The sequence below is a fragment of the Pygoscelis adeliae genome, unplaced genomic scaffold, assembly GCF_000699105.1.
Source record: "Pygoscelis adeliae isolate BGI_AS28 unplaced genomic scaffold, ASM69910v1 Scaffold372, whole genome shotgun sequence".
NCBI classification, from domain to species: domain Eukaryota; kingdom Metazoa; phylum Chordata; class Aves; order Sphenisciformes; family Spheniscidae; genus Pygoscelis; species Pygoscelis adeliae.
The window spans coordinates 1923747-1942687 of record NW_008824357.1 but is presented as its reverse complement, the minus strand read 5'-3'; the positions used below and the strand labels follow the sequence as shown (position 1 = coordinate 1942687).

At 44.8% G+C, this 18941-nt stretch overlaps 1 protein-coding gene across 1 annotated transcript; it reads right to left on the bottom strand.

The window, feature by feature from the left end:
* Positions 1-7274: 7274 nt before the first annotated feature.
* STC1 (stanniocalcin 1) lies at positions 7275-14642 on the bottom strand. Its single transcript, XM_009319540.1, has 4 exons — positions 14525-14642; positions 12094-12236; positions 10853-11064; positions 7275-7545 (listed from the first exon to the last, which is right to left on the bottom strand). Exons 1-4 carry the CDS (start codon positions 14640-14642, stop codon positions 7275-7277), a joined length of 744 nt encoding a protein of 247 aa, XP_009317815.1.
* Between the last annotated feature and the right edge of the window lie 4299 nt (positions 14643-18941).

The window sequence follows — 18941 nt, the reverse complement described above, 5'->3', positions numbered from 1 at the left end:
CCCCGCCCCCCCCCCCATGAGCTCATACAGGTTTTACAAGTTTTTCCAGCTGTCGTCTGGAATACAGCTCCCGTGTTTCTTGCAGGTATTTTCTGCCTAAGGTTCTCCAGCCGCCTGCAACGTGGATCCCTCTCCATCGCCAAGATAAGGGGGGTTTATAGCAAAAATTATCTGACGTTACTTCTAACGCCTAACTTGGCCTTTTGGAGGAGGAACCCAGCCTCCGAAAATACAAGTCTGTATGTTGTGACCGAGGCGAGGAAGAGCTGTCTCCTTGGAAAATGCTGATTTATTGAAAGAAAGTAATTTTTGTGAGTGGCTTATGCTGTTGAACAATACTGTCCATAAGCTTTCCATACGTGCTGAGTATCCCTCTCTCCGATCAGGCCTTGGAAAGAGAGGGCTGTCAAGCAGTGTTACCCCCCAAAGAATCCGTCAGCCTAATTTTTGGCCATTGCTTTACACTGAAATACATGAAAAATCTTTTGTATACATGAAAAAGCATTTGTATAGCTCAGCGTCCTGCGACTGCGAGTTCCCCGGTTTATAATACGGTAAAATCTGCATCCATTTGCATTCCTTCTGCCTTTTCCTTTTGCATCTCGCCCATCGAACCGCGCACGATGGGAACGACCACTGCGGAGTCAATTTGTTTGCACTTTGATTATATTTTTAGCATCCTACTTCACGGGTTTTTTTTAACTTCTTTCATATTCCCAGTCGTACTGGCTGAATCATGATGGCAAAGACAATGTCCTTTATTATATTGTGGAGGGTTTTTTTTTTTTCTGCTTTTTATTTTTCTAAGTTCACAGGAGGCAGGAAGTGAAGTCTGTTCCCAAATTTCACTCCCGGTCATTTTGTCCAGTGTCATTTGAAGTGCCAAAGATCACACTCCTCCTCTCCCGCGCTCGCTCTTTCTCTCTCTCCCCCCTTGCTCAGAACAGCAAAGCAAGCAGGAAGGGTGAGGACCAGGAAAATCTGAAATGATTTTCCCCTTGTTTTGTAATGAAACTTTTTAAAAAAAAAAAAAAAAGGACAAGACAAGAACATCAGTCAATCATGTACTTTGGGCCTCGGCCAAATCAAATTAACTCCTGGTCTGTTTGTTCCATTTGAAGATGATAACCAGGACTTTAATGCACTCCGAGATCTCCGTCGTCATCGAGCCGAGACTTCCTTTCCGAGGACTGTTTTCTGCACAGTCTTTCCACCGTGGTGGCTGTTTTGATTAGGCCCCAGCTGCTGCCATTTATTGGAAATCAAAACCCTTGTTACTAGCACTGCTCTAAACACATCAATTTTTTTCTAACTCTTGAGAAGTTGTTGCACTTCAGAAACATTGTTGCAGTTGGGTAAAAATCTCCCATGAAATTTCCGACAACAACAGCAACAGCAACAGCAACAACAACAATAATAATAAAACTACCCTCCAAACAGCCTGGTTAACACCTTTGTTCTTTTTAAAGAACTTCACTTGACTCACGCTGCCTGCTTTATACGCTATGTAAATGAATTATTGACATTTTCATCTAGAGGATACCTAATCCCCACCATGAGGTCGGTCTTCAATTTGGGAGGAGAAAGGAAAACTCGTATTATAATGCTGCGATTTCTGGTGGAGCACAGCTGATCTTGCTTTGAACCATGCTGGAGAGTTCTCGTGTCATTTACTCCTTTCATTTTGGGGTCGGGTTTAGCACTCAGGGGAGCCAAGGGGAGAAAGAAAAAAAACCAACCCAGAATTAGCAGGGTTTCAAACAGAATTTGTTGTGTAGAATTACTATAGAAATGTCTATATATAGAAATTATAGAAATTATTATAGAAATGTCCAGATTTCTAAGCGACTCCACGCGTTGGGGTGAGGTGCTTTGGGCCGGCAAAATCCTCAAATTCCCCAAGAACAATTTCATTTTAGGGATGTGGTTTGCTGACGACGAAGCCGTACAGGCTGAGGTTTATGAAGATTTCATACGAATAGTACATTGTATTGACAGTAATTATTTTGTAGTGGTTATTAATTACAAAATAGCTGTGAAAGCCAGCTTTTGGAAGCCTGGCATCTGTGCCACTTCCAAGGCACTCTTTTTGCATGAGCAGAAATGTTAACTGGCTTTGTTTCTAGCAATGTATTGGGGATAGATTCCCTGTTTATCCCTAAATTTTTTTGTCATTTCTCATTGGATGCTGTTCCCTTTGCTGCTTTGCCTTCTAGAAAGTGGGGGGGGGCGTTATTTAGCAGCCAGTGATTTACGGGTAGGTGAGTGGCTGCATGTGGTCAGCCAGCGATCTGGGGATTCCTACTAATGGCAAAGCAAATGAAAAAGTTGGAGGCTGACATCCATTTCCAGGACCTCTGGCATGTCGGATGACTCAGCGGCACTTGTATGTGGACGGGAGCTGGTTTTGGATTCCCTTGTAAACCGAACTGATTTGATGCTCCGTTGTGGCAGCGATGTTGGGATTTCTTAGTGATCCTTTTTGCTTTTAACTTTTCACGTGGGGATTTTACGAGAAACCTAATCGCATCGGCAGTCGAGCGGAGTGCTCCGGATGGTGCACGTAATTGCCCTTTCTGCCTTTTTCTGAGAGACTAGCTCAACTCCCGCTGGAACAGTGGAGCTCACCTGGAGCCAGGAATAGGGAGAATTCCCAAAGCAGTATCAAGGTAAGCAGGTGGGAGGTGGCTTGTCACCACCTACGAATTAATAGCAGTAAAGGGGATAAACAGGGAATCTATCCCCAATACATTGCTAGAAACAAAGCCAGTAAAGGGGAGCTCGAGGAAGGTCCGATTTCCTTGGCACCTCGGCCCTGCTTTGCAGCAATGTGAGATAAGCCTTGCTCTGGCTCATCAACTCTCCATGCTGTGAACCGCAGCAGCTCATTTGTTCGCAAAGAATGATAAATTCTGATTTTGGTAAGTTACTGTACCTTAGTATGAACTTTGCTTTTGACTAAAAAGGGATTTCAACAAAAGCAAACTTTTAACAGCCCCCTTTGAAAGTAATTTCTACATTGCTGGACAAAACAAGAAGGAAGAAGAGATTTTTTTTTTTAATCCAACTGTATTGCTAGTGTTTACTCTTTGGTTCCCTTGGACTTACTCTAATGGGATGGGGGAAATAGTTTTTTAAACTTTGCAGTAGCTTTTGGAGCAGTCAGTCTGAATTAGTCCGCCAGTCTTCCTCTGATGAGCATTAAATGCTTTTTGATCTTCCACTGAGATTTCCTGAATGAAGCGTAGATGCACATTTACATGTACATCAAAGCCAAAATCAAGGTATTTTCTTTTTCCTGCAATGCTGTTATGGATGCATTCATTAAAAAATGGTTCTGCCTTAATTTTGTTATCAGGCCAAATAGGATACAATTTACAAGGTCAGGCCACTGTCAAAGAGAAGTGTCACAAGAGCTTTATCAGCCCTGGGGTTTACAGCTGGGACATTGCAGGGCCCAGAATCGGAGGTTTTGGTCAGACCAGACGTATCCAGAGGATTATTAATGATACTCGGCGTGGTGGCCTAGATGTCGAAAGGCTACTTCAGGCATCATTTACTCTGCACTCGCCCCCTTCTTCCTATTTTTCTCCAGCCTCACTGCCGAGCAGCATCAAGAGATGAAGACTCTGTGGGATGAACCTCTGACTTCACACAACCTGCACTGCAGGATCTGAACCCGAGGTATCAGCATCCGGAACAGACGTAAAAGCTACGGTGCTCAGTTGAAGGTAAGTGCAACAACTGGCTTCTGGGGCAGTATCATGGTCACAGTAAGGTTTAATGAAAGAGTCAGACACTAAAAACCCTTAAATTTGACATTTTATTTCATTGCAGAAGAAAATCCAACATAGGCCTCATTATGTTATGCATCTTTAATTATAAAAATAAGCAAAGAAAATAACTTGCATCTTTCTCATTACTATGATATGTTTCAAATAACCTTTATATGAACACACTGAGCTTTAAAAATGTAATTTAAACAATAAATAATGACATATACCAGATATGCTCACTGTTTATTCCAGTACTCAGCAAAAAAAAAACAACCAAAAAACAAAAAACCCAAACTCTCTCCCCCTTCTAAGTATCTTTAAATTATAAATACATAATGCAAATTTATAATGGCACAAAACATCTAAAGTGCAAACAAATCACAATGAGAATCATGCAAACATTTCTAGATAAGCCCCTCCCTGCCCCCAAGAGAAATCATTTTGCAATGAATGCAAGATTAAAAAAATAAAGCATTAGAGATTAAATAAAATGTGAAATAGCTGGACTTAATATTGAGAATCATTCCCCATCCCCAGGGGGATCTCTCTCACCTAATTCAAACCATCTAAAATCAGGCACCCTTCCCAGTCGATGGGAAGCGCCTCTCCCATCTCCATGTCCCCCTGCCCTGATAAGAGAGCGCGTTAAACGACCAGCTTAGGCTAGATGGCAAAAGTTAGGCAAGGTGAACCCCAGGCCTTCTGATTTTAGGGATGTGTGCTTGCGGCTTCCTTACTACACCAGCGTAGGGAAAAACGTGACACATTAAAGCAGCTCAAAAATGTCGTGATGTAGTCGAGGCTCTCTCCGACACGAGGCATCCGGTGAGTCCCCAACAGCAGTGCCAGTGCAGAGAGGCAGAGCTTTGGTTTGCACAGGTGATGTTTACCTGTGACACCAGAGCAAATCGAATCGGGGGGAATTATTTTCCCAGTCATCTTCCCACCCGTATTAAGGGGACGACAAGTTTAAATTCCCACTGGAAAAAGAAAGTTAATTCTGACAACCCCAAAAGATAGGGTTTGGGGTAATCTATCCTCCTCCCCAGCCCCAAATCAACTTTATAAACCTTCTCTGGGTTTTCATAGAAATGGATGCACAAAGCAGCAGAGAAGCCACTTGCCATTAGGAGCATCTCCACGGGAAATTGTGTCCTCAGTGAGCTCTGCTAGTGCGAGCCCGCGGGGACCTTGGGTACCCAAAATGGGAGCTGCTTTGCATAGCCCAGCGCTGGGCTCCGTAACACCAGTGCAGCCATCCAGGCGGTTGTTTGGACACTGCCTCGAGCCAGGTAAAGACCTTTTTGTAACTATTTCCCCAAATAGCGGTATGCACTTGATGCACAAACCCCAGCAGAGTTCCCTGTTTAGTAATCCCCGTCTCCTAACGGTGTGGCGTGAGGTGTGATGCTGTAGGGTGGAGAGTCGCACGTGCACAGTTCTGGGATCAGTTCCTAAGCGTAAGTCAAACTTTTAGGGTCAGGATATTCAAGGGGCCTTTGGTTTTCACCTTGCAAAACTTTGTTGTGTTGGACTCCATATACCTGACTGTGATTTAAGAACGAGCAATATTGCATCTTGCTTGCCCTGGACGGCACGATTCAGAGTATTAACAAAAATAAAAATAAAATAACAACCCTCTACCGTCAGCAACATTTTTTGCTGCTTACAATTTTACGACAGCACTTTTGGGCTACATTTAATGAAGACAGCAATATTAGAAATGCTGCCACTGCATCTGGTTTCAATATATTAGCAGCAAGTTATTGTTTAAAGGCTTTGTGGTTTAAAAAAAAAAAAAGAGTTATATTGCTTTAGATTTTGAAAAGAAAAATAGATCCCTCCTTTATTAGCTCTCTAACTAGTTGAGCAAGAGTCATCCACTCTGCAGACGGACTCTAACGGGATAGATTTGGAGCATGGAACTGGCCTTGTTGATCGCATGCCACAATGTGGCTTTTTTTGGCTCACCGAAGCCCAGCCAGACTACTGTGCAGAGCGGCGTTTGGGGGAGGCCCCCAGCTACTGCTGCGGGACCGGCTGCTCCGCTCCTGTTCTGAGGCTGCCGAAGAGGTGGATGGGAGGAAAGGCAGATCCGAGAGCATTAATGCATGTGTCCTCTTAAAGGCAGGCACATTGCTTTACTTCTGAAGCTTAAGAGAATTTAAGGATGTTTCCTGCCTTTCCCCAGAAATCAACTTTCTCAAGTAGGTTTTACCCTGTGGCAGCTATGAGATCCCAAAGCAGCTTTTTGTCAGCCATCCGATAATTCCCCAAATAGCTCTCCAGCAGCACTCGTGCCTTGGGTATAACTGCGTCTCACAGCAGCTCTGTGGAGATAGGACTGGCCAGTCTGAACTCTTTTTTTTCCCCTCCGTGTTAACTATGAGAAGAGAGGCTTGTTTCTGGCCCTGTAATTTCTGTCCTAAACATTTTCCCTTTCATTATAAAAAGGCCACAGAGTAGAATGTGAACTCTTGAATATGACAGAGATACTGTTTCCAGGAAAAAAGAAATAGCTAACTTACAAAACTAAGTTTATGCAATAAAGTTATTCTATTCTGCTCCTTTTAAGCAGACTCTCGTGGAATTTATGTACAGTACATGACAGATTTTAAAACTATTTATACCACAGTTAGAGCAAGACCTTTAATACTCTAGTCTTAAGACAGGGTTTGTTTTTGTTAGATTTCTTTTAAAGCTTTAGACAGTTAAATACAGTACATAGATGTTAGCTTTTAAATACAATGCAAGATTATGTAACCTTCTGACTAGCTTCGACCATAGACTGGCACCTCTTTTAATCATTTCCGTAGTACAAAATGTTCCTTTCCTGATTTGGTGTGTGTCGGGGGGGTAGTTTTAACCCATTTTGCACTGTGGTGCCAGGTCACGGTAACTAAAATCATCCACAGCTAGCGAGTTTAGTCAATCAACGGGTTAACGGAGCTGTATTGGAAGGATTAGGACTGTATGACACTAAGAGACCAGGAATATGACATTCATATTCGTCCATGGCCAGCACAGATTCATAACACGAATTCCATTGACATCTTTAGGATGTGCAATAGTTATTAGTGCATCTATCGTTGCCTACCAGCTTACTACAAGAGAGAATAAGCTATTCTCCTTGGTGCCAAATCTTCAGACTTCAATGGTGTTAGCGCTACAGTACATTTAGAGTTTGGTGTCTGAAGGCCTGACTACTGTACGGTTATATTTAAGACTAAGATCGTTTGGGGTATCTTTTTGTGGGGAAGAAAAGAGATGGAGACATTTTGACGGTGGGAAAGCTGAGACACTGAACACAGATCCATGCAAAAGTTTTGTTCAAAAGGAATAGAAAATATTAATGACTAAATCTAAAACCAGTTCCTAGTTGTTATTAAAACTAGCTACAGTACACTTGGTTTGGGTGCATTACTCTTCTAGAAGAGAGACGTCAGCTTTGGTAGTGCTTAGCATCCCTTACACACCCATTGTCGCTCCCCCGAGGCGTTACGCGCTTTCGGCGGAGCTGCGCTTTGCGTGGGCCGGGACAGACCCCTCACCTCGGAGGTTCCTGAAGTAGAGTTTTAGCTTCTGCGGCTCGGTGATACGTCTCCTGGTGAAGTCCGCACGTGGGTGGCCTTGGGCGCAGTGATCTGTCTGCAGCAGGTGGAAGAGGCTTGCCATGTTGGGCCCAATCTTCTCCATCAAGCTGTCCTTGATGGTGCTGACAGTCTCTTCATCACACTCCAATAAGCTTCTCACCAGCTTGTTGTAATACCTGCATGAGAGTTACCATCCGTTACTCCAAGGCATCTCCCAGCAAGACCAAAGAAACAAGGTAAGAGCTGATCTCAAGCCAGTAGACCAGTCCAAGCAATAAAACTATGAGAATCAGAATTTTTAAGTCATTCAGGGTGTGTTTGAAATTGATTTTCGACTGCACAATGTACATGTTCTCACTGCATCTAACAAATGCCCTGGCGCTGGAGATGCTGTGCCCATGACATACGGAAGGAACACAACCCATCAAGCTTCTAATTTAGTCGTCCTAAATGAGCAGCTGCTCCAGCAATAAAAGGTAAGGCTATAAGCACAAGTGATTTTGGTGTTACCTGGTGGATTGGGAAGAAGGTGAGAGCGAGGAGCTAAGACGATCTAGTAACTGGCTTAAGTGTGTGTTTTACTCTCCACTAAACAACCTGAGTTTCTAGAGCTTGAGGAAGAAAAATAATTGCATCTTTCTAATAGACAGATACTGCCCATCACCAGACAGGATAACAGACTAAATAGACCACTGGTCTGAGCCAGTACAACCCTTCCTACAAATGCATCCATCCCTGTGGCACCTTTCGTCCCTCTCCCTTCCCCTCCATGCACAGCCTTTAGCAAGGGACCAGAAGAGGGAAAAGCAAGCTCAGTCCAAGTCAGAGCCTGACAGATGCATGTACTCCCTGGGGGCAGATCTTTAGGACATACAATCAGTTGTCACTTCCAACAAGCTGACTACGCATTAAATCACAAGTGAGGACCTTATGCTTTGCCCTGTTGCGTGCCTGCCTCCTCTACAGCCTGCTGCTGCATTTTCGCCTTCCAGCAGCCTTGAGTACGCGTTCCTTGCTCAAGGAGGGAGCCAGGAAATTGTGCTGATCTGTTTCCCCAGCACTGCTTGAGCTGAGCGCAGAACAGTGCTCAAAGGAACGATCCTCCGCGGGGCTACGGCAGAATCAGCACAGCCCTGTGTGCATGGCTGGCTCGAGTAGGGAGAGCAAAGCTGGCAAGTGGGACCTCACTGTACAAGAGAACATCTTCCTAGGGAGAGAAAGTTGGGAAAAGAGGAGCAGTCCCATATTTGCTGGGCTACTTCTGCCTGAAAGGACATCGGAGAACTTATTTTAAGCCTTTAAGGTCACCGTGACATTTTTCCACAGGAGCAGAGAAGAGAATAACCTGCAGGTGGAGGAGGGGAAGGAAGAGGGAAATGAGAGTTCACATTCAAACTCCTTTCCTAACTCTCAGCTCTGGCCTTTAGAGCAGCCAGTGGAGGTCAGGTGGGGTTAAAGTTTCTGCTGCACTTGAAGTACAAAAGGACGAGGCTTTGGCACGGTGGAGCACAGTGCAAGCGCAGCTCGGCAGTGCTAATATTAAGGTCTAAAGCGTGCACAGTAGTTGTTGATGAATACATCTGTGCGAGCCAGGCATCCAGCGTAAATCAGTCCCAGCCTAACAGGACAGGAGGAACAGATCCTATGCACCTTCCTCTGCGGCGCTGCCTACACCTCCTTCATACAAATACAGCTTGGCGGTTTCCATAGCTGGAGCTGCAATCAAACAGCTCGCTAGTGCCTTTCAGCAGCTACAGTGCAAGCAAAGGCAACAAGGCTTTCCTCTCCTCCTGCTCCTGCCATGAGATTAAATCACAGGAAGATGCTATGACCTTTAACTACTTCCTCTCAGTGTCCCAAGCCAAGTGGCACATTCTTATTCTGTGGCTATGTTGGGACAGGGGCTGGGAAAGCAGGATGCTTTAGGAGACCTCAGTGTAAACTATTAGCTGGGAAATCCTGCTGCTTTTGTTACTCAACATGTCATAATATCCTTTGGCTTCGACAAGGGTTGGCGGCTGTGGGGGAGGAGTTCCCTCTGCCTCGGGAGACAGCGGCTCCAGTTCAGGGTCGGTCCTCTGGAGAGGAACATCCCCAACACGTATAACGCCGCTGCTGCTATCACTGCATCCTCCCCTCGCTCAAGTGTCCACACGTCCCCCCTTCACCCCAATGCCCCTACAGCCCTGCCAAGAGCTGTTTAACTCTACAATCCATTGTATTAACCTGAACTGCTCTTTCAGCCTGTAAAACACTGATGCCACAGTGCTGCCTGCTCCTCGTCCCAGCCCTTGGGGGAATGCTCAAGCAAACCTCTTCCAAATTTGCCAAGGAGAAGAGGGGAAACACACACAAGTATAATTTTCGCCTTCCCACAAGTATCATTTTCCGGATATAATATCTGCAATAGAGTTTTCTATAAGAAGTTTATGCTGGTCAGAGATGCGACATCTATATATCACTTGCATACCTGTCCTAGGATAGGCCTGGAGGTTTAAGATGCTTCTAGATTAAGTCAAACAGCCACCCCAGAGGAGCTGTAGCATTCGCCGCAGCCAGCCAACATGTTAAATTGCAGCTTGGTCTGTTTGCACTCAAATTCTAGAGCATATTTACTCAAACTGTTCAAAAAGATCCCTTTTATCCCAATCACAAGACTCAGCACTGATTGTTCCAGGGTTTAGAGGAAGAAATCCCTGCCCTTGCAGCGTGACTGCGCAGACTGCAGTAGCTCCCTGAAGCTTCTCTCTGTCCCTTGTCCTTGGAGGATGGGGACAGGGCAGTTCTGTGCTCAGATAAAGGCGCCAGAAAGCAGAGTGACGTGCCCATTTCTGCAGGCAGCCTTTGCTATCAAGAAGGAACAGGGGTGAAGACAACCCTAAAAGAGACCATTAAGAACATCAGACTATCCCTAGAAATATGGGACTACTGGATCATGGCAGAATAAGGTTCTAGAGGAGCCTGTTCACTGATTCCCTTTAAGCTTTCCTAGTTCTTCATATTGCCATGGTAAGTCAGAGGGCAAGGCCTCATTTGCTAGGTGTCATATAAACCCAAAAACGGGGATGGCTGCAGCCTGAAGAAGTGAATGAAGTTGCAATAGGTTGAGAAGCTCTTATGTGCTAAATATGCCAGAGATGCTATATTAATCAAACTGGTTTGGTATTTAAAAAGCTCTGTTTACCATTATATTGCATTCAAACTAAAAGAACTAACATTTAAACAAACTCCATGCTTTGAAGTAGTGTATGTCTAGTTAATTTTATGATTCTCCCCTGGAGATGTTTATAAGTGTATTTACCAAAAAGAGAATCAGAAGAATGCTGGTAAAACTTAATAAGGATTTGAAAAGGCAGAGAGCATTGCTTAGGCTAAGCTATATTAGGACTTGTAAGAAGTTAGTCAACTTGGTTCCTCTCCCTCTTCCTCTGTGCTTCACATTTCTCCATTTGATGCATTTCAGCTGAGGAAAGCTCCACGTACCGGTTTGAGAACTGATTTGGAAGCTGGACGACCTCCGTGATGGCTTCGGGATTTCGTTTCGCAATGCCGCACATGTCCAGTTTGCTGTAGCACTCCTCTTGCACTTCGGAGATCATTCTTTGGAAAGTGGAGCACCTCCGGATGGCAAGGAACACCTTGGACGTTACCCCATTTGCAATGCATTTCAAGCTTTCTTTCACAAAAGCTTTTCCCTGGAAACAGAAGAAAAACCTTAAACTGCAACAGATTTCATAGAAAGGGGTGTATGAACAGATACTCCGCTGTGGCTGGCTGCTATTAATTACCCTTGCTGCAATTACAGACCTGCTGGAGGTCCCTTACCAAGCACGGCAGGGAATTGGACCCTAAATGCTCGCAATTATTGTATAGTTATATTCACAGCAGTTTCAGTTGGGATGCACACAGTTCAGGGAGAACAGCGAGCTCCTGTTCCCAAAAGATTTAGGCAATGGAAGTCTTTGCGCGAACAGACCTAAAAGTGCCAGCACCAGAGATGGGCCAATTCTGCCCTCTGGGAGGGGGCCGGACCACTCGCTGCATACCAGTGATTTAACGCATCTGGCTCACCAGACCTCAAGATGCTTTAAGAGCTTTTAAGTTTGTCCTTGGGAGCGAGAGCGCAGGGAATGAGGGGGCGTGCACATTTTGGGAAGAAAGTACGAAGGAAAAGGGCCCTTGGCAGAGCCACAGTCCTCTGATATTATCCTATTTATTCTGCTGCAAGCGCCTGCAGCTCTGGAGAGACTGATCTGGCCGTGCATTCCCAGGCCCGAAGACTTCCAATTCAAATCCCAGCCCTGTGCCAGGTCACACAGTCAGAAGACTTACTTTGTTAGAAGAACGTTTGTATTTCCTCCTGAAGAGGAAACTTAGCTCTCCGCCCCACAAAACACTCCTTGCCAAGTCCTCACACATAGCATACAGTATGTGGAAAATGTGCTGTAGAAAATAGTCCTGAAGGATGCATTTGTAGCCAAAAACCGAAATCATGGTTCAGAGGAGTAGCTAAGCAGCAGGAAGGGCTGCAAGAAAGGAAGGGTTAAGCCTGCACAGACCCCATCTCCATGAGGACAGAGAAATTAAGGCATCCATTCAGCAAAGCATTTAAGTACATGCTTTAATGCTGCAGGACTTGTAAAAGCACTTTATTGAATCGGGGCATGAAAAGGGAGCTCTAACGGCGAGGTATTATTCTTGTCCCCTTTATACTCGCACTGTACCTGAGTGTCAAATTTAGCAGCACTGTACAGGAAGGACTTGCAGATGTCGTACATGCCATCCGTGTCGCACGTGGAGTTCTCCAGGCAGGCGAAGGCCCCGCAGCCCACCTGAAGGGCACTGTTCAGACAGCGAACCACCTCGGCTGCAGAGAGAGGCACAACGTTACGTACGCACCACTCCCCAGTGCCTGACTCCGTAAAGCCCTTCTCCGGCGCAACGTCAAGTCATGCTCAACGGCAGTCAAGCAGTAGCCTTATTGCTTTTCGGGACTGGAGGGAGAGGTAACGAAGAGAGGCCAATGGCACTGCCAAAGGAAGTTTTTAACTGAAGTCATGCAACAGATCACCAGCAAATCAAGGAACAGAAACTGCAACTACCGAAACCTTCAATCGGTTACATACGGATTAAAAGAGAGGCAACACCTGATAGTCTTTGGCTAGGTGGAGACTTACAGGTCCATCCCAACCTAAGTCTGATTGCATGCATTTACAGCTTTGTTCAGAGTTCCTCTAAAGAAGGCAGAGGTAACGAGGATGGGCCCGTGAAGCGCACTGGGTGGTGAGGTCTTCTCCATGGTCTTAGGCCGAAGGGAGGTCAGAGCAGCTTGGCAGCATCTGGCTCACAAACCTCATTTGAAACTGAGACTGAAGTGATGGCGATTGCAAATAAGCTGGCATGAAATTTGCACTTACTGCGAGGAAGCACTGGTTTTGCTAGCTTTGGAGGTATTTGTGCTTTTCTAAAAAGCATAAAGTATCTAGAAATAAGATTTTAGTTTGTGTGTCAATTATCAGTACTACAAAGGACTTGAACGAGCAGCTTGGTGCTAAATACGAGCCTGGTACCCAGCAGTTTGCAAGCATAGCCAAGAAAGGCCATATTGCTGATGATTCGCAGAGAGAAGGGACATTTGGGCAGAGAAAGTTAAGGTAATGGAGCTGACCATGTATAATTAAAATCATTGAGGCAGTAGTTAGTCTGAACAGGAGGGTATCCATGTCATCCCATCTTTTTTAGTGCAGATACTATGCATTTTAACAATGAATCAGCAGTATTGCCACATGATTGCCCTGAAATTAGTAGGGATTAACCTTTTTTGGTGAGCTGAACATCTGTCCCCCTATGTGTCTGTGCAAAGCATATTCATTACTTTTGCAGATCATGTTACGAGACATTCTTTCGGAAGAAATGCAAACCCAGCGTCTCCCATCAAGATCCTAGGTGTGGGAAAAGTGAGGATTTGCATTTAGTGGAAGAGAACACACCTTATTAAGAGCTAAGTTGTAGCCTAAAGATGTATCTATATAACTAAGATCTTTACAGAAAAGAGGAAAAAAAAATAAAATAAAAAAAAAAATCACCCAATTAACCCCTCCTCATTCTCCGCTCTTGCTTATGTGCCTGAAGGGAGAAATATTTGGTAAGATCATCCTCTCCCCAGTTCATAACCTCACCATCGCACAAGTCATTCCCATAATTATGTTTCCACAGGTTCAAATTATAACTTTGCTTTCAGCAGACTTAGTATGCATTAAGCTTTTATTGTTTTAGGCACGGTGCAATAGTGAGACCCTATGTTTCTATAGCAACCAAATACAAAAGGAAATTGAGCAAACACCCTAGTATAATGCTGCAGAGCCTTGCAGATCTAAAATAAGACATCTGTTAATGAGCTCCAAATTAGAGACCTAATATCTTTTCAGTATACTAGAAGACAGATTTTTAATTTCCATTGTTCAAGACAATGTGTCCAACTTATCTAAGCATCTATAGTGCAGAAAGTAAGAGACATCCAGAGCTGACTTGCCAGCAATTTCTTTATCCATTGTAAAAGCAAGTTTGCTAAATGTCACAATCGTATTTTTATGGTACCGTCTAGCTGATAGCAATCAGTTTTTGAAAATAAATGCTAGCAGTGGACAGTTTCTAGGTTACTGCATTCTTCAAAGTCACATATCTCTCTCCCCCTCTTTGAATAGACAGATGTTTGGCAGAACAATGGTTCAGTCAAATTTCCACGGATTTTATCAACTTCCTAAAAAGCAAGGAATTTAACACCAAAGTATGATTGCAATTGGAGAAGAGAGAAAGACACATGCAAGCAGGGGAGAAAAAAAAAGTACATGGAACTCATTTAGTAGATGGGGGAGGAGGAAAGAGAATGGATTGCATCCTGCAAGCAGATCACACACCGGTTCCCTGACCCAGCTCCTGAAAGAAGAAGATTTCTTCTCCAGCTATGCACCAATATCCTACTGAATCAGACCCTTAAATTAGTATTTGTTCCTACCAGCCATTAAGTTTATAAGCAAAAAAAAAAAAAGGAAAAAAAAAAAGAGGAAAAAAAAAAAGAAAAATCAGCAGTAGAGATATCTGAAACAGTTTAACACATCAGGGTTCAGGCTCAAAGCCCTCCTTGCTGCGTGTTACCTGAGTTCTGGGCTGCAACCCTGGGTTTCCTGGGGCTCACAGAGTCATTCTGTTCAGCTTCATAGGATGCAGATGCACTGATCACCAGCAGCAGGAGAAAACCAGACTTTAGGAGCATTCTCTGACAAGTTTCCGCTAAGTGTGGTTTTTTGGGTGGGTTTTTTTTTTTTTTTGGGTGTATGTGTGTGTGTGTCTCTCCTCTTCCACTTCGGCTTGAGCAAAGATGTGGATCTGGATACGCGCTCCCAGGGAGAGAGAAAGGAGTCTGCTGAGGCTCGGGGACGTGCCGCAGCCCTGCTCTGCCTGGCCCCTCTGGCTCCTGCTCGCTGGGGGACCAGGAGCAGCGCTGAGGGCTTTTATAGCCGCCCTTATCGGTCCCCCCGCGGGCTGCCGAGCCAATCGGGAGGCGCTGGGCAGAGCCAATGGCAGACTGGACTCATTCAAGCCCCAGAAAACTGCAACTTCACAGGAAGAATATTTTCCAGCCAATTAAAAGTACCTGCCAAACAACAATAACCAAAAAGTTAATCTTTGGAGAGGCGGTGGGAAAGGGGGGGGACGACTTCCTATGGATAATTGAGCTCAAGGAAATGACAGGGCAGTCCTAAATCTTCCCCCACCCCCCAAAAAAAAAAATCACCTGCCCTTTAAGAAAAGATATTTTCCCATCCGTTTAGCAGTTATCCCAGGGCTACAGCAGCTTTGAAGAAGGGAAGGGGCATTTTTGTACGGTACGTACAATGGGGGCTGGCACCGAGCCTTCCCGCGGCGGGTCAGCCGCGTGACCTGTCAGGCAAAGAGGACGTACCTGTGTGCGTGCAGATGGGAGGCATCGCCTCTTGCCCGCCAAAGCACGTGTGCGCAACACTGAACCCGTGTATGAACACACTACACCTCACGTAGGCACATGCAAATACCCTCTCGGTGCCCAAAACCTTATTTCTCGTACACCGCATTCCTTATCTTCCTCTCACTTGGACAATTACGTTCACAAAATCATGCGTTCATACCTCAGACTTCAGCATAGCCTTGCTTTTACTGCTTCCCAGTGAAGCTCAAGACACAATTTTTTAGGTGTTTGGTGGTTTTCCTCCCCCCCCAAATTCAATCCTGTTTTTCAGATTTCATAATGGGAGGAGGCACCCTAATGCTTGATTTAATCTTCATTTTAATAGGCACATAATGAGGATTAACACACTAGAGAACTGATTATCCTGTATACCAGAGACAATTTAAGGCTCTGACTATTTAAGGGATGAAAGTATAAGCAGTAGTATTAAGTCTTAGAGCTGAAAGGAAATTGGGAAGGTGCGTGGAGAAAGAAGATTTATAGATAAAAAGTTACAAGTTCCTGCAGCTTAGAATAAGTTGAAAGATTTAGATATCAGGTATTACTGATCAGAGATGAGATAGCTTCTTTTGGATCTTGAGCATGTTTGATTTCCACTCAGCTATCCCCAGGATCTTTTCTGTGAAGGAAAAATACTCATCTCTGTGGTGTCAGGCAAAGAAACGCAGCTCGAACAGATTCATAGATCCGTCCACGTACAGAAGTTCTGTTTGGATGAACCAATTCTACAAATCTCATTCAAGTGGAGGTGCAAAAAACTTCGTCCTGTGGGCATTCATTCAGGTTTATGGGTGGCTAAATTTAAAAAGTCAATAAGGAAGCAATTTAAAGAAAAACAGAAGTAGCCTCTTCCTTAGCAGAGCTCCAGAAACAGTGCCCACTGCTTTACCTCATTCCTGTCTTTTTTTTGCGTAGGTTTGACAGCTCTGACCGTGACAACGGGACCACTCTGGTTCCTCACCCCTTCCCTGAGCTCCGGTTTCTTCTGAGAGGGAGCTGACAGCTCAGTTTGGGCTGCGCAGCCCCATTCGTGTTGGCATATTTGGTGTCAGCTTCAATTGGAATAGGAACAGGAGTGAGGTTGTACTCCTGCCTTGGGGTCAAAATAACAGCTGTGCCAGATGTTCCAAGAACGTTCAAAAAGCACTGAAACAGAAGGGTTTCGGGTTTCGTCTCAGTTTTGTGACACTGAGCCAACTTCATTAAATAAATAAAAAAAAAAAAAAAAAAGCGCAGCCCTGCAAAAGCACTGTGGTTTCTCTACTTAATAGGACCAGTCCAGTTCACAAGTGAGAATAATCCCATAGGGTTTGATTCTGATTAAATGAAAAGCAACTCTGGCATTGACTTCAATGGGGGATGAATCACCATTCTATCTAAGTCCTATTTGGAGTGGAAGCATTGCATTTTCCACAAAATAGAATTTCAAACTCAAAGCCCGATTTCTCCACCCCTTCACCCCCAAGGTGAACATTCCTACTTGTCTTTTTTAATGTTTCAATCTGAACTGAAGTAGTTTGCAAAACAAAACAGGTTGTCCTGGCCCTCTGAGCACGTATACATCCTGATTTGAGTCCAAGTGTAAACAAAAATTAGTAGCAAGTAGTTCCTATAGGTACTAAAATTCTTCCAGCACATTTTCTATTCTTTCTCATGTCTTTATTCCAGGGCTGATTTACTCCTTTAGGGACAGATTTAGTATTTGTACCTGCTGCATATTTTTAAAGCAACCAGTTTTAATTATGGATAGCAATAACAGGAGATTAAGATGAGGTTCAGTTTGGTAATGGGAACAGGCACTACAATACAGTCCGATATATTGGATCGGGACACATGCAAACATTATAATACCAGAAAAACTTTACTGAGTCTCCAAAAAGACCTTGTGAAGGCAGTACCTTTATTACTGCTTTAAGGAAGCAGGAAAATGAATTCAGGAGTGAAGGACCCATACTGAGTTGCTGTCAAATTTGGCAGGAGACTTGTGCAAGCAAATTTCTGCATGAGACATTTGAGTCCTTTGCTACCAGAGCATATTTGCATTACTTATTTTGCATTCTGAAGGCAACAAGAACTGCAAAATCCCCCTGTAACTTCCATTCTGCACTCACTGTATGATGGCAGAGGAGCTTGGCTTCTCTCCTGTACTCAAGCTTTTAAAGGGAAAAAGAACCGGTGCAGGAATCATTGGACTGTTCAAAGATCAGTGGTTTGCCCACTCCAGGGTCATGCCTTTAAGACCGTTGCTAGAAGGTTTAGGGACACAAGAAGAATATTCATTATGGGATAAGATTTTCCCTAAAAATCTTCCCTCCTCCTGTTCTCAGTTAACAGCTGGCCTAGACCCTAGAGATCTCACCAGAAAAGAAAAAAAAAACCCAAAAATAAAAACTGCAAAGAAGTTCCACTATTTGTTACTAAAGGCTCGACATAACCTGCCAGAAGAATTTCCTCTGTAGCTTCCCTTACAGGTTAAATGCTGCCCTGAAGTAGAGGGGTTTGTTTCCTGGCTGATACGTGTAGAGAAAAAAACAGAAAGGCACTGTTAGCCCTGAGCGAACCGTCCCCTTCTTTCCATTTCCATTCAAGAGATCCTATTAAATTGAACAGTACACACTATTGTACCACTGTTAGTCTGTTCCCAAGGTGTTAAGATTTTTGTCCAGCCTCAATAAGAAATATGGGGGAACAAATAAAAGAAAAGAACAAGAAAAGAGGGGAACCTAAAGCCAATAACCCCCCCGCTTTGTGCTCCGCTGCTCCCTGGCTGGAAGCTGCTGCGAGGGCAGCGGCCCCCCCCCACCATTGTGTAACTCGATCCCTGCCCACCTTTCAGCCCCCCTTTCCCAGCACAGGACCCCTCCATTCTCTCCGCTCCGGAGGGACGTGAGCAACTGCATCACCTCGGGAGTTAGCAACGCTCTGCTGGTTCGTCCCTGCACGTCTGCTCCTTCCAAGCAAACGAACCTCCTCTAATGCCGCCTCTCGCGGCAGCGACACTTCGGCACACACGTACGCAGCCACCCCACCCTTTCCTCGCGGCTCGGCCGGTTGACACACTGCAGTTAACTCTGTTAACACACAAATGGGATGGCTGGAAGGAGCAGCATCGTGCGTGCGGGGTAGGCTTGCATGGAGCAGGACCCATGTCCAGCAAGGGGCAGAGCGTGCTCCCTCCTCACCGCAACTTCAACGTGCGTGGGACCTCATGGGACACGCTCCGTGTGTTATACGGATCAAACCTGCGCTGTCTGGAGGCCTTGATAGCTTGCCAGTCGCCTGCGCGCATCTCACTGGACCAGATCCTCAACAGGTGTACGTTAGTATAACCACCAAATTCAGTATTAGCCCTTCATCTGCGCCATTATTCTGATGCGTCACTACATGCTGTCTGGATGCAATTCCCCATTGTAGAGTTATAAACCAGGAGTAGCTTCAATTACACTGACAGTATAAAAGCAAAGTAGGGGAGAGGCTAAGCAGAACCTTTTAATTTGCTTAGCCCAAATGAATAACCCTGGCTGCACCAGTGCAAGTGATGTCAGAACTTGTTCCAAAAGGCAGGAT